General features: G+C 44.2%; 1 protein-coding gene across 7 annotated transcripts in view; it reads left to right on the forward strand.

Moving 5' to 3' along the window:
• Positions 1 to 13025, forward strand: part of LOC118360026 (proto-oncogene tyrosine-protein kinase Src-like) — a 44437-nt gene extending 31412 nt beyond the window's left edge. For 6 of the 7 annotated variants that reach the window (XM_035739062.2, XM_052482414.1, XM_035739061.2 and 3 more), the window contains exons 2-12: positions 3543 to 3807; positions 4119 to 4218; positions 7216 to 7233; positions 7857 to 7955; positions 8368 to 8471; positions 9640 to 9789; positions 9935 to 10090; positions 10612 to 10868; positions 10976 to 11129; positions 11309 to 11440; positions 11703 to 13025. In XM_035739062.2, the coding sequence (XP_035594955.1) occupies positions 3552 to 3807; positions 4119 to 4218; positions 7216 to 7233; positions 7857 to 7955; positions 8368 to 8471; positions 9640 to 9789; positions 9935 to 10090; positions 10612 to 10868; positions 10976 to 11129; positions 11309 to 11440; positions 11703 to 11911 (1635 nt within the window). In that variant the 5' untranslated portion in view covers positions 3543 to 3551 and the 3' untranslated portion in view covers positions 11912 to 13025. The remainder of the gene's footprint in view (positions 1 to 3542; positions 3808 to 4118; positions 4219 to 7215; positions 7234 to 7856; positions 7956 to 8367; positions 8472 to 9639; positions 9790 to 9934; positions 10091 to 10611; positions 10869 to 10975; positions 11130 to 11308; positions 11441 to 11702) is intronic. The other variant, XM_035739063.2, reaches the window with a different exon arrangement.
• Positions 13026 to 15707: the final 2682 nt, after the last annotated feature.

The following is a 15707-nucleotide window of genomic DNA, read 5'->3' on the forward strand; positions in this document are numbered from 1 at the left end:
AAGATCCCCAGGGTCCCTGCTGATCTGCGTGAACGTGCCTTAGGCATGCTGCAAGGAGGCATGAGGACTGCAGATGTGGCCAGGGTAATACATTTAAATGTTTGTACTGTGAGATGCCTTAGACAGCACTACAGGGAGACAGGGAGACAGGACGGACAGCTGACCTGCACACCTGCACAGGATCGGTACATCCAGACATCACACCTGTGGGACCGGTACAGGATGGTAACAACTGCCCGAGTTACACCAGGAACGCACAATCCCTCCGTCAGTGCTCAGACTGTTCGCAATAGGCTGAGAGAGGCTAGACTGAGGGCTTGTAAGCCTGTTGTAAGGCAGGTCCTCACCAGACATCAACGGCAACAACGTCACCTATGGGCACAAACCCATCATCGCTGAACCAAACAGGACTGGCAAAAAGTGCTCTTCACTGACGAGTCACGGTTTTGTCTCACCAGGGGTGATGGTCGGATTCGCGTTTATCGTCGAAGGAATGAGCGTTACTCTGAGGCCTGTACTCTGGAGCGGAATCGAGTTTGGAGGTGGAGGGTCTGTCATGGTCTGGGACGGTGTGTCACAGCATCATCAGACTGAGCTTGTTGTCATTGCAGGCATTCTCAACTCATTACAGGGAAGACATCCTCCTCCCTCATGTGGTACCCTTCCTGCAGGTTCATCCTGCAGCATGACAATGCCACCAGCCATACTGCTCGTTCTGTGCGTGATTTCCTGCAAGACTGGAATGTCAGTGTTCTGCCATGGCCAGTGAAGAGCCCAGATCTCAATCCCATTGAGCACGTTTGGGACCTGTTGAATCGGAGGTTGAGGGCTAGGGCCATTCACCCCAGAAATGTTAGGGAACTTGCAAGTGCCTTGGTGGAAGAGTGGGGTAACATCTCATAGCAAGAACTGGCAAATCTGGTGCAGTCCATGAGGAGGAGATGCACTGCAGTACTTAATGGAGCAGGTGGCCACACAATATACTGACTATTACTTTTGATTTTTACCCCCCCCATTTTTCAGGGACACATTACTCCACTATTCTGTTAGTCACATGTCTTTGGAACTTGTTCAGTTTGTCTGTTGTTGAATCTCGTTCATACAAATATTTACACATGTTAAGTTTGCTGAAAATAAACGCAGTTGACAGTGAGGACGTTTCTTTTTTTGCTGAGTTTATATTGAATACATTAACATAAATTTCTGTAACCAAACAAGCGTTGTAGATTTAGAAATGATTGGAATTGGCCTCCCATGTGGGGCAGTGGTCTAAGGCACTGGATCACAATGCTAGCTGTGCTACTAGAGATTCGGCACTAGAGATTCTAGGTTCGAGTCCAGGCTCTGTCAAAGCCGGCTTTGACTGGTAGACCCATGGGGCGGAACACAATTGGCCCAGCGTCATCCGTGTAAGCAGAGGGTTTGCCGGCAGGGATGTCCTTGTCCCATCACACACTTACAACTCCTGTTGCGGGCCGGGCACAGTGCACGCTGACACGGTTGCCAGGTGTACGGTGTTTCCTCTGACACATTGGTGCTGCTGGCTTCCGGGTTAAGTGGGAATTGTGTCAAGAAGCAGTACGACTTGGTTGGGTTGTGTTTCGGAGGACGCACGGCTCTCGACCTTCGACTCTCCCGAGTCCGTACTGTGGGGTTGCAGCGATGAGACAAGACTGTAACTACCAATTGGATACCACGAAAAGGGGATATTATTTTATTTATTTTGAAATATAAAATAAGGAATTATGGGAATTAACCTCTCTGGGATATGTTGGAAGGTAGCGTCCCACCTCGCCAACAGCCAGTGAAAGTGCAGGGCGCCAAATTCAAAACAACAATCTCACAATTAAAATTCCTCAAGCATACAAGTATTTTACACCATTTTAAAGATGACAATTCTCATTAATCCAGCCACAGTGTCTCATTTCAAAAATGCTTCACAGCGAAAGCACCACAAACGATTGTTAGGTCACCACCAACTCACAGAAAAACACTTTTCTAGCAATTTTTCTAGCCAAAGAGGAGTCACAAAAAGCACAAATAGAGATCAAATTAATCACTAACCTTTGATCTTCATCAGATGACACTCATAGGACTTCATGTTACACAATACATGTATGTTTTGTTAGATAAAGTGCATATTTATATCAACAAAATCAAATTTTACATTGGCGTGTTACATTCAGTAGTTCTAAAACATGCTGGGATTTGTGCAGAGAGCCACATCTATTTACAGGAATACTCATTATAAATTTTGATGAAAATACAAGTGTTATACATGCAATTAGAGATATACTTCTCCTTAATGCAACCGCTGTGTCAGATTTTTTTTTTACTTTATGGAAAAATCAAACATGCAATAATCTGAGTACAGCGTTCAGACAACAAAGCAGCCAAAAAGATATCCGCCATATTGTGTAGTCAACATTATTCAGAAATAGCATTATAAATATTCACTTTGATGATCTTCATCAGAATGCATTCACAGGAATCCCAGTTCCACGATGAATGTTTGATTTGTTCGATAATGTCCATCATTTATGTCCAAATAGCTTCTTTTGTTAGCGCGTTTGGTAAACAAATCCAAACGCGCGTTCAGGTCCAGCCTTAATGTCGGACGAAAAGTTCAATACGTTATATTACAGCCCATAGAAACATGTCAAACTAAGTATAGAATCAATCTTTAGGATGTTTTTATCATAAATGTTCAATAATGTTCCAACCGGAGAATTCCTATGTCTGTAGAAAAGCAATGGAACGAGAGCTAACTCTCTCGTGACCGCGCCTCAGAGCCTGTGGCACTCTGCCAGACACCTGGCTCAATCAGCTCTCATTCGCCCCCACTTCACAGTAGAAGCCTGAAACAATGTTCTAAAGACTGTTGACATCTAGTGGAAGCCTTAGGAAGTGCAATATAACCCCATTTACACTGTATATTGGAATGGCAAAGAGTTGAACAACTACAAACCTCAGATGTCCCACTTCCTGGTTGGATTTTCCTCAGGTTTTCACCTGCCATATGAGTTATGGTATACTCACATACATCATTCAAACAGTTTTAGAAACTTCAGAGTGTTTTCTATCCAAATCTACTAATAATATGCATATATTAGCATCTGGGACAGAGTAGCACGCAGTTTACTCTGGGCACCCTATTCATCCAAGCTACTCAATACTGCCCCCCTGTCACCAAGAAGTTAGTGGTAAATGTACTACTGGTGTGCCAACCCTGCGGCCTCCAATGGATCAATCCACGCAGACAGGCGTGAAATGTGCTATATATATTTGCTACTGCTCGACTAAAATAATCTTGGTCGACCAACAGCCTATTGGCCAAACAAAATAAATATACAGTATCTAGGTATCGAATGATGTTTGACTGAAGATTATTCTAGCTATTCTATGCCTATACCATCATGTAGAAAGGAGAAGTCTGAACTGTGCAATATCTTATTGGATTAATTAAACAGCTCAAACTCCCAGCATTTTATTGTCTTTGCTTAAAGTGCAAAAGCTCATAAGTCTCTCTGTCTGTCTTACAGGCTTAGGCCATGGGGGGAACCAAGAGCAAGCCCAAAGACGCAGGCCTTCGGACACGGAGTCTTGATGGTAACATCAGTTTAGGAGGAGGGGGTGGCAGCTACAACATCAGCCCCGCCCAGCACACCCTCACGCCCAATCTGAGTCCAGCAGTGGGCGGAACACGCCGGTCCACTCAGCCGCTGATCAATACCCCGGAGCTGGCACTGTTTGGGGGAGTGGAGTCCGCCAATAGTGTCACGTCTCCTAACAGAGGGACACTTGCAGGTAAGACTGTAGGGCCCAGACAACCCACTAATACCTAGAATGGAATATAAATAAATTATTAAATCACTATAGTGATTAATTTCACTAAAGGTAAGATTATCTAAAACAGGCAGAGGTGCATTGACCGCTACTTATTTGATGCTACTGACTACTGTAGTACATGCAAATCTTATTCAGTACGATGTATGTTTGATACCCTTTATGGAAAAGCTACACAGTTTACTCTGTATATATGAATAGTACTGTATTTTTAAAAATGGTATTGCAATATCACTCTGAGGTATGAGTGTCTGTCTGCCTCTCCCCCACAGGAGGTGTGACGACGTTCATGGCGCTGTATGACTACGAGTCTCGCACTGCCTCCGATCTGTCTTTCAGGAAGGGGGAACGGCTACAAATAGTGAACAACATGTGAGGCAACTCCACACACACTGGGATGAGTTTTTCAAGTTTCACGTTTGATTAGTCGCATGTACAGGAAACGCATGATATACAGTTGAAGTCGGAAGTTTACATACACTTAGGTTGAAGTCATTAAAACTCGTTTTTAAAACCACTCCACAAATTTCTTGTTAACAAACTATAGTTTTGGCAAGTCGGTTAGGACTTCTTTGTGCATGAGACAAGTCATTTTTCCAACAATTGTTTACAGACAAGATTATTTCACTTATAATTCACTGCATCCCAATTCCAGTGGGTCAGACGTTTACATACACTAAGTTGACGGTGCCTTTAAACAGCTTGGAAAATTCCAGAAAATTATGTCATGGCTTTATAAGCTTCTGATAGGCTCATTGACATCGTTTGAGTCAATTGAAGGTGTACATGTGGATGTATTTCAAGACCTGCCTTCAAACTCAGTGTCTCTTTGCTTGACATCATTGGAAAATCAAAAGCCAACAAATTGTAGGCCTCCACAAGTCTGGTTCATCCTTGGGAGCAGTTTCCAAACGCCTGAAGGTACCACGTTCATCTGTACAAACAATAGTACAAACAAAAGTATAAACACCATGGGACCACGCAGCCGTCATACCGCTCAGGAAGGAGACTCGTTCTGTCTCCTAGAGATGAACGTACTTTGGTGCGAAAAGTGCAAATCGATCCCAGAACAACAGCAAAGGACCTTGTGAAGATGCTGGATGAAATGGGTACAAAAGTATCTATATCCACAGTAAAACAAGTCCTATATCGGCATAACCTGAAAGGCCGCTCAGCAAGGAAGAAGCCATTGCTTTAAAACCGCCATACAAAAAGCCAGACTACGGTTTGCATCTGCACATACATTTTGGGGAAATGTCCTCTGGTCTGATGAAACAAAAATAGAACTGTTTGGCCATAATGACCATCGGAGAAAGGGGGAGACTTGCTAGCCGATGAACACCATCCCAACCATGAAGCACGGGGGTGGCAGCATCCATGTTGTGTGGGTGCTTTGTTGCAGGAGGGACTGGTGCACTTCACAAAATAGATGGCATCATGAGGAGGAAAATGATGTGGATATATTGAAGCAACATCTCAAGACATCAGATAGGAAGTTAAAGTTTGTTCGCAAATGGGTTTTCCAAATGGACATTGACCCCAGCATACTTCCAAAGTTGTGGCAAAATGGCTTCAGTACAACAAAGTCAAGGTATTGGAGTGGCCATCACAAAGCCCTGGCCTACAAACCTGACTCAGTTACAACAGCTCTATCAGGAGTTATGGGCCAAAATTCACCCTACTTATGGTGGAAAGCTTGTGGATGGCTATCTGAAATGTTTGACCCAATTTAAAGGCAATACACTCAATTAGTATTTGGCAGCATGTAAACTTCTGACCCACTGGGAATCTGATGATTAAAAAAATAAAACCGAAATAAATCATTCACTCTACTATTATTCTGACATTTCACATTCTTAAAATAAAGTGGTGATCCTAACTAACCTATGACAGGTAATTTTTACTAGGATTAAATGTCAGGAATTGTGAAAAACTGAGTTTAAATGGATTTGGCTAAGGTGTACGTGAACTTCTGACTTCAACTGTACATTGTCCAACAAAATACTTACTTGCAGCTTCCTTCTAAACAATGCAACAATAAGAATAAATCAAATATAAGAATACAAACATAAACTAAATGGCCCAGTAGAATAGAATAAACATATTAGCATAAGATGAGGATGGGGACATATCCCCAGGGATAGACGCACATGCCCCCCCGCATTCTCGCTCTCTCTCTCACACACACACACACCGTAGTCTGCATGTCTGGTCTCTTGCTGCGCTGGCTGGCTGTTTTGCCCCCAAACCCTGTGTCAGTCACCCGCCCTTTGTAAAGCCCGTATCCATAGAAACAGTCTCCCTTTACCAGTATCTGTTTTGTGTGAGCTGACACGTTTTTGTTGTAGACTTCCTATTTTCTCCTGCTCATTCATAGAAGTACAGCTGTTCATCTCACTGGTGCGTCCACTTGGAGGCTGATATGTTTCAACCCCCTTCCCGTTTGTTACTAGCCCCTTCCTGCTGCGACTAGCCCCTTCCTGCTGCGACTAGCCCCTTCCTGCTGCGACTACTTCCTGCTGCGACTACTTCCTGCTGCGACTAGCCCCTTCCTGCTGCCTCTACCTTAGTTGAAGTCTTGCTCGATAATTGTCTACGGAATAACTGTCATTTAAATGTATATGTTAAAGTGACAAATGACCATTCATTCTAGTAATGTCAGTCTGTGCTGCTTTTACAAATTTGAGTCTTTCTCTAATCAATAGAAGTGCAGTGGGACCATATTCTAGTGAGCCGAGCCCCCAATACTCTAGCTATAACAAAGTGTTGACCTAGAAGGCCTGAGCTGAGGACAATAGAACTATAGTGGATTATTGTGATTAGTGCATCTGCCCCCGAAGCTGCTACAGCTATTCCCTTAGGGTTACCAGGTCAAATACGTCAACCCTGTGAACTCACCGAGATATGATAACCACAAGATAATGTTTCACCATTTCCTGTGTTATGAGCCAACCCGTTCTCAGCTTTATTTCTGCACCATGCACTTGGTACCGTGTTCTGAAGCTTTCTTGGTGTTAATATTAGGTCTGCACCAATTATATTATCTGTCCTCTGTTTTAGGTATGCTGCTGAATGTCTCTTCTTTCTATGCAATCAGTCAATAACCTTGTTTCCATGTACATACAGTGTGATCTTTAGACAGACTTCTGGTTTAATGGCTGTACTTTATGTCTTTGCAAAGGGAGCTAGGTTCCGCTGTAGTAATGGTACCTGTTGTAATGGTTCTGTATACTGTATCTCTAACTACGAATCTGCTTCGCTAACACGCTTTCTGTCTCTTTTTTTTAACCCCATCCACCCCCTTCGCATCTATTCTCTCTCTCCATCTCCCCAATCTATTTCTCTGTACCTTTTTGTAATTGTATGTAGGAGAAAGTTGAACAGCAGGTCAGTGAAGCTTCTCTTGTCTTTGGTGTCCTTCGTGTAAATGAATGTGCTGTGTGTGTGTGTGTTCACGTCACTAATACATCATAGTTGCTGGTTCACATGATAACTTCCCGGCATTTGGTTAATGGTGTCATAGTACACGTTTGTGTTTGAATCCACCCTGCATCCATTCCTTTAGTGTTCCTAGTAGTTGTAGGGTTGATTTCCTGGACACAGATTAAGCCTAATCCTAGAGAATCTATTGGAGTTTAATGGAGAATCTTCATTGACGCATCCTCTTAGTCCGGGAGTTTTAATCTGTCTTCACGAAACCGCCCTGTAGTCTACGGATATTGTAAATCATTTTCCTCCCGTTGAGTCGACCCTGTATGAACGCGTGTTACTGTTTCACCGTATGGCTCTGTCTATTGGAAATAGAATGTGAAGAAGAGCCTCTGTGAAGACTGTATTCAATATTTGCCTCCCAATGTGAATGTACTGTGTGCAAAGTGTTTCCTTCACTCAAGAGTCCTGTCTTAAGTATCCCACCATATGAAGTAGAATCCAAATCACCCCACGTAAACTGGAATCACAGACTTGCAAAGGAGACCATCTGTGAAACCGTTCCGTTCTTGTCTCCGCAGAGAAGGGGACTGGTGGCTGGCTCGCTCTCTGACCACTGGAGAAAGTGGTTACATCCCCAGCAATTATGTGGCTCCTTCCGACTCCATCCAGGCAGAAGAGTAAATCCCTCTCTCTCTCTCTTCTCTCCTCTCTCCTTCTCTCTCCTTCTCTGATGGAATTCAAAAGGAGCTCCATCTACAGTATCTCTCTATGCACCTTGAAGGCATACACACACTCCACAAGCTGACATGCACAGACACACACGTGGATAATAACACACACACAAACTAACCTGTGTAATGATTCCATTTCTTACCTTTATCCTACCAGTCATCTCAGATTGCCTATGGCTTCCAGGTAAGGGGCAGTAATCAGAATGCAATACTTCTTTGATTGGGGCATGCACAGAAGGCAGTTATATCGCGCGCTCTCTCTCTCTCACACACACACACACACAGCCACCCTTTTTCTTTCTCCCTTCCTCTCAACCTGGTCCCTGTGTCCCCGTGCTCTCTTCCCTCTCTTCCCTAGGTGGTATTTTGGGAAGATCACACGTCGCGACTCGGAGAGGCTCCTCTTGAGTTTGGACAACAGGAGAGGGACGTTCCTGGTGAGAGAGAGTGAGACCACGAAAGGTGAGTGTCTGACAATTAAGACCACATTGGAATGCTGGCCCGTGGGAATTGTCCTTTTCTGGGGATCAAGCCGTGTAGCTGTGCAACCATGTTCTTTTAAAATAGCTTATGTCAAGTTTGTGTCAAGAACTGCAACGCTGCTGGGTTTTTCACGCTCAACAGTTTCCTGTGTGTATCAAGAATGGCCCAACACCCAACGGACATTCAGCCAACTTGACACAACTGTGGGAAGCATTGGAGTCTACATGGGCCAGCATCCCTGTGGGACGCTTTCGACACCTTGTAGAGTTCATGCCCCGACAAATTGAGGCTGTTCTGAGGGCAAAAGGAGGGGATGCAACTCAATATTAGGAAGGTGTTCCTAATCATTTGTTAACCTTTTATTTAACTAGGCAAGTCAATTAAGAACTAATTCTTATTTACCAAGCATGTGACAAATTAAATTTGATTTGTGGATTCGATCTGACGCCCCTGGGGCACAGCGGAGTTCGATGCCTCTGATCGTCAGCTGCTGCACTACAGCACAGCCACAGTAGTGTCGCGCACACACGCTCTCCATGGGCCGAGCTCAGCGGAGAAAGAGAGAGGGTAAAGAGAGGTGGAGGGAGGGGGCGGGTGGGGGGCGTTGCCGGGAACTGAGTGGGAGCGGTGGGGAGCCCTCGGGTGAGTGAGTAAGACAGAAGTAGGTCATTGAGGAGCCAGGGGCGCGTTTAGCAGGGCCCTGTGTATGTTATGTAAACATGCCTCTAGATAACAAAGAATAAGGAATCATGTCGGCTCTATTCGTGAAATCTCTATCTGCAACGTTCGACAACCAGAGGCATATCACCCAGTTTAAACAGAGAGGGAAGGAGGGGGAATTGCCCAGGGGTTCTTTGAGTTCACTCGTCAGGCTGGCTCACTGGGCTGGTGCCGCCCTCTGGTGGCAGACTGGATGTAATTGTTTTGTTTTTGTGGGACCACAAGGAATGGAACGTGGTTGTGAACACAAAGTGACACTAATAAAGCCATTTCTTTCAAACTATTCTTCCTTTGGGCCCCAGGAAGACTAGGAGTCGCTAAAGGCATCATCTAATGGAAATGTGAATAAAGGATTAGACAATATTTCTTGCCCAAAGTTATCTTGCTTGCTTTACTGATTTCCTGTCTCTAATGTACCTCTTCCTAGGTGCCTACTGTCTGTCAGTCCTGGACTATGACAACACTAAAGGACTGAATGTGAAACACTACAAGATTAGAAAGCTGGACAGTGGAGGCTTCTACATCACCTCACGCACTCAGTTTAACAACATACATCAGCTGGTCACACACTACCACAGTGAGTCACACACTGTACAAGTGTAAACATCTCAACCAATTACCTCTAAGCGAATACCTCTGAGAAGAGACTATGCGTGACGAACAAATAACACTACCAGAAGGTGATATTAGAGCTCACCGTGGTTTCTTCCCTGTCCTCTCAGAGCATGCAGACGGACTGTGCCACTGTCTGACGGAGGTATGTCCCGTACTAAAGCCTCAGACCCAGGGGCTGGCCCGCGATGCCTGGGAGATCCCCAGGGACTCTCTATGCCTCGACCTCAAACTGGGACAGGGATGCTTCGGAGAGGTCTGGATGGGTAAGACAGCCTCTCTCCACTACGAGCTAATTGAACTGTATATAAGAGTATGAATAGTGTGTAAATAGTATATTTGTTGTCTCTTGGTGTCTTTCCAATATATAACTCTTATTTCATTTTGGATTTTTTTTTATATATATATTTTAATGTAACTGTTCTGTACTTTGTCATGAATTTGTAAGTTTTTATGTGGACCCCAGAAAGAGTAGCTGCTGCATGTGCAGTAGCTAATGGGAATCCTAAAAAGCAATGCTATGTTGTCATTTAATCAGCTACTTTATGAATCAGTTGATCAGTGGGATCCATTCTGATCTTCAGCCTACTCCCTAAACCAGCTGATCCTCTCAAACAAAGCAGAGGGTACTGCCATGTAGAGGAACTAAACATGTCTACAGAGTGCATTTGTCATTGCATCGACACATTCCTCGGCAGTTGGCACCTATTTGACAGTTTTGAAAACATAATCTGACGCTAGAAATGGTTACCACAACAACACAACTAGCTGTGCAACCTTTATGTAGGCACGTGGAACGGGACAACGCGGGTAGCGGTCAAGACCCTGAAGACTGGTACCATGTCCCCCGAGGCATTCCTTATGGAGGCCCAGGTCATGAAGAAGCTGAGACATGAAAAGCTGGTCCAGCTGTACGCCGTGGTGTCTGAAGAACCTATCTATATTGTCACTGAGTACATGGGACAAGGAAGCTTGTTGGACTTCCTGAAGGGAGACATGGGAAAGATGCTCCGCCTTCCTCAGCTGGTTGACATGGCCTCACAGGTAAGCAAGTTTAGAGATGGTCAGTGTAAATACTGTCTAGTATTACACACACACACACAAACACGCTGGCTGTTTTAGTCAAACCTAAACATGTGTCTTCTCGTCAGATTGCCTCAGGAATGGCGTATGTAGAGAGGATGAACTACGTCCACAGAGACCTCAGGGCTGCCAACATTCTAGTGGGAGACAATTTGGTTTGTAAAGTGGCTGACTTTGGACTGGCCCGTCTCATAGAGGACAATGAGTACACTGCCAGGCAGGGTAAGACCACTAGAGGGGGCTGATTACCATCTCTTCCTTTTGTCTGTCTGTTTTTTTTCTCTCTCTCTTCTCTCAATGTTTTGGCCCGCCAGACCAATTGGCATGTGTTTTTATTCTCAGGTTTTCTCACCACAACTTGAATTAGAGTATTGTCTAACGCGTGTCTCTTACCCTTGCAGGAGCAAAGTTCCCCATCAAGTGGACGGCTCCTGAAGCCGCGCTGTATGGCCGCTTCACCATCAAATCAGACGTCTGGTCGTTCGGGGTCTTACTGACAGAACTGGCCACCAAGGGGAGAGTACCATATCCAGGTAGCAACTGTGAATCTGCAAAGATGTCGCTTTGGTGAAAGGATCCCTTGTATGATAGAGTTGCTTACCACTGTGAGCACATCCCAAAGACGCACACTGCTGGCAAGCGAGTCTACCTATGTGAAGACACTGTTGGCCGTTAACCTTTTTGAAACCATGAAGGTCAATGCAGTATCTATCTCTCCTGCCATTCGGCCCCTGTATAATGATGTTTGTGTTCTCCCCGTCCCTTTCCTCTCTCTCGCTCTCTCTCCACCCCCAGGCATGGTGAATCGGGAGGTGCTGGACCAGGTGGAACGTGGTTACAGGATGCCTTGTCCTGCTGAGTGCCCTGACTCGCTCCATGACCTCATGCTCACCTGCTGGAGGAAGGACGCTGAGGAGAGGCCCACATTTGAGTACCTGCAGGGCTTCCTGGAAGACTACTTTACCTCCACTGAGCCACAGTACCAGCCCGGGGAGAACCTTTAGTCGAGAACCTGAGGTACTATAGGGCTCATGTTGGAAGGGGAGAGGGGAACGGTGCTTTGGATACAGCCAGACTGACCTCTGTTGCACCTGGAACTGAACTCCCAATGACCACACACCTACTCCTGACCTATATTATAATTATTCAATGTGACGATATCGTTATTTTGTTACTTGATTGATGTTGATATCCTTCTGATTTTGAAAAGGACAGCACTAATCTACTGGTTTATTTTGAGTTCATCTACATTCATACCTGTCAGTTACTGTGTGCTCCTATTGACATTGTGCGGTAGCTCCACCCCCCCCCCCCCAATTCAGTCCATCTCCTTAGAGGTACACCTTTGGAGATCTAAAGAAATAACAGATTTCTCATATCCCTATTGGTTCCTCTCTACAATGAGATTCCATGTTTAAGGATGGGTTCTTGTTCTGGTATGTCTTCCAATCTATTCCCACAGACTGCTTGAGAAGCAACTCTGAGGGGTACTGTTGTCAGGATATCGCTTTATGTTTTTGATCAAATTTGTTCTAAAACCTGGAATATTTGGTATTATAATCAGGCCACAGTTATTTCAGATGAACATTTCCCCTCTACATTGTGGCCATTCTTGGCAGCTTGAGGTGCTGTTTGTAGTTGACCGAGGTGGGCGGAACTTTCACTACGCAGACACTTCCATGAAACAAATTAGAATTGCTATGCATGGAATACCCCTCCCCAGGCACTCTTAAAGAAGATGAGAGGAGAATATTGTTTGTTATTTTTCATTTTATATTCACAGCGTTTCTAGAAGAAGACTTAAAAAAGGCTACTGACGATCACTCAGTCTCCTCTCAGGAAGGGGACCATGAATCCTGCTGCAATGTTTTTGTGCCAATGCTGTAAATTACTATTTTCTATTCTCTTCATTGTTTGAAGGTTTTTTTTTTTCTTACTACAAAGATCAACAAGCGTTGCCCTGTAATTATACACACTATTTGTAAATCATTCCCAAACGTGTGTTTTGAATAATACCATCCATCTCAATAATACCATCCATATTCCATCAAATATCTACGGCATGTATTTTAAGGCTTTGGTTGTTCAAACATTCAGATTAAAACTCCATCAATGTTCTGCAATGGGTTTTTAGTTATTTTCAGGAAAGGAGTAACCCTAAGACCTTTCACAATCTATTATTTGAGAAGTGATATCAGTGCAGCCGCTGGTTGAAGGTAGAATCAGCGAAATGACGTTGCCATAAGCAGCACTGCAGATATTGAGATGAGCGAGATGCAAAACTTCACTCACATAGTCACACCCAGTATCTGCACATGTGTACGGGTTCGCGTCACGCTGTTACAGCGTGGTAGCCGGGCGAAGTTGAGCCTTGCCAAATTAATCCCCTCTGCTGTTCATTCCTGCACCTATGTCATATCGCTGAGTCTAGCTTCCAAAAGTAAGTGGACATCTGCTCGTCGAACATCTCATTCCAGAGTCATGGGCATCAATATGGAGTTGGTCCCCCCTTGCGTCTGTGACAGCCTCTACTCTTCTGGGAAGGCTGTCCACTAGATGTTGGAAAATTGCTGTGAGGATTTGCTTCCATTCAGCCATGAGCATTCGTGAGGTCGGGTACTGATGTTGGGTTATTAGACCTGGCTCACAGTCGGCGTTCCAATTCATCCCAATGGTGTTTGATGCGGTTGAGGTCAGGGCTCTGTGCAGGCCAGTCAAGTTCTTCCACACCGATCTCGACATCACTTTGTGCACGGGGACATTGTCATGCTGAAACAGGAAAGAGCCTTCCCCAAATTGTTGCCACAAAGTTGGAAGCACAGAATTGTCTAGAATGTCATTGTATGCTGTAGCATTAAGATTTCCCTTCACTGGAACTAAGGGGCCTAACCCGAACCATGAAAAACAGCCCCAGACCATTATTCCTCCTCCACCAAACTTTACAGTTAGCATTATGCATTCGGGCATAATTCTCCTGGCATCTGCCTAACCCAATTCGTCTGTCGGACTGCCAGATGGTGAAGTGTGATTCATCACTCCAGAGAACGCGTTTCCACTCCTCCAGAGTCCAATGGCGGCGAGCTTTACACCCCTCCAGCCGATGCTTGGCATTGTGCATGGTGATCTTAGGCTGGTGTGCAGCTGCTCGGCCATGTAAACCCATTTCATGAAGCTCCCAAAGAACAGTTATTGTGCTGACGTTGCTTCCAGAGGAAGTTTGGAACTCTGTAATGAGTGTTGCAACCGGGGACTGACTTGTTGGAAAGGTGCCACATTGAAAGTCACTGAGCTCTTCAGTAAGGCCATTCTACTGCCAATGTTTGTCTATAGAGATTGCATGGCTCTGTGCTTGATTTTATACATCCGTCAGCAACGGGTGTGGCTGAAATAGCTGAATCCACTCATTTGAAGGGGTGTCTACATATTTTTGTGTATATATAGTGGTTTTGTTTTCATTGAATGATGGAAAAATTATTCTGAAGATATGAGAGGAGCAGGTTAGCATTTTTCATCATGAACCTTGTTCTGGAAACAGCTCTGCAGAGTGGTCTCGCTGGCACAGCCATAAAATCTGATTTTAAAGTTAACCGTAACTACACTGTCAACACGTATGCCTAACCTTCAATTATGACCAAAAAGCTAATTTGTGTTTTCATGAATTTTTACATTATAGACAATTTTGACTTTGCAGCTGGCTTATCTAAGGCAAAATCGCTCAGTTGTGCCTCCAGGACAAGACTCACGACAATAAACGTCAACCTGCATGAGACGACAGAGCTTCCCAGTGGCCTGAGATGCTGAATTGCCATTTTAAACGTCCACTGTCATTGGTCAATTGTACATAAATATCCTCAATGCTACTATTGTTTTGTATATATCCTGTTTCTAATTTATTCATATTATTAAAGGTCCTTTTGATTTGTCTATTTATTTTCAGCATCATTCTGCCTGTTGCCATGTCTACGGTACATCCCACTATTATACTGGGAGCTCATCAGTGACGAGTGAAGAAACATTTTTTTTTCTTTTGTTTTACATCTTTCTTTATACGCCTATCTTATGTACCACTTTTTAAAATGTGTTTCCATCTTTTTACAAAGCCATGCTTATTGGTACTACATCTGACTGAGGAACTGCACGAGGGACATGGTTGAAAACAAGCTTTCATCAGTGGTGCGTTCAGTACGGCCAGTTGAAAAAAACGTGGTTGGGTTGGGGGACGCTATTAGCATGGCCACTGCCCTTTTTTTTTAAAATACGTCACTCATTGCATCAAGCCACACCCACCCAAAGGCAGCAAACGTACCTCAATATCCGTTCAAGAAGGTACAAGAACATTTTTGGGGAAACGTTGTAGTTCAGTACAAACTGTTCCGCAAACGTTTAAGCAAACTGAACGCACCTCAGGTTTCATCTTCGTCGTTTCAGAATAAGAGAGCGCCTTTTTTATGTAGCCTCTAAAGGTGCCACTGATTCTATTTCTGCTATGAAAAATTAAATTCATCATCATACATGTCGAAGTGTTTCCTACTCTTTTTTTTTTATAGAAGAGCGTTGATGTACAGTGCTGTGGTACAGCATGGTTTCTATGTTACTGTGGCAAGAAGACTTGCATCAAGAATCTGACCTGGGTATTGTGGTACTGTAGTGCTTCTTGAGTGCTAAGATTTCATAAACCACTAGAAATTCTACACTGGTTTTCATTGAATTCTCAGACACTGGCCTAGATTATTAATCTGAGTTATGTGTTCTGTCCTGTGAATATATGGAGCAGCAGACTGACTAGTCTGTCGTCTTAAT

Source organism: Oncorhynchus keta, chromosome 27, assembly GCF_023373465.1.
Source record: "Oncorhynchus keta strain PuntledgeMale-10-30-2019 chromosome 27, Oket_V2, whole genome shotgun sequence".
Classification (NCBI taxonomy): Eukaryota; Metazoa; Chordata; class Actinopteri; order Salmoniformes; family Salmonidae; genus Oncorhynchus; species Oncorhynchus keta.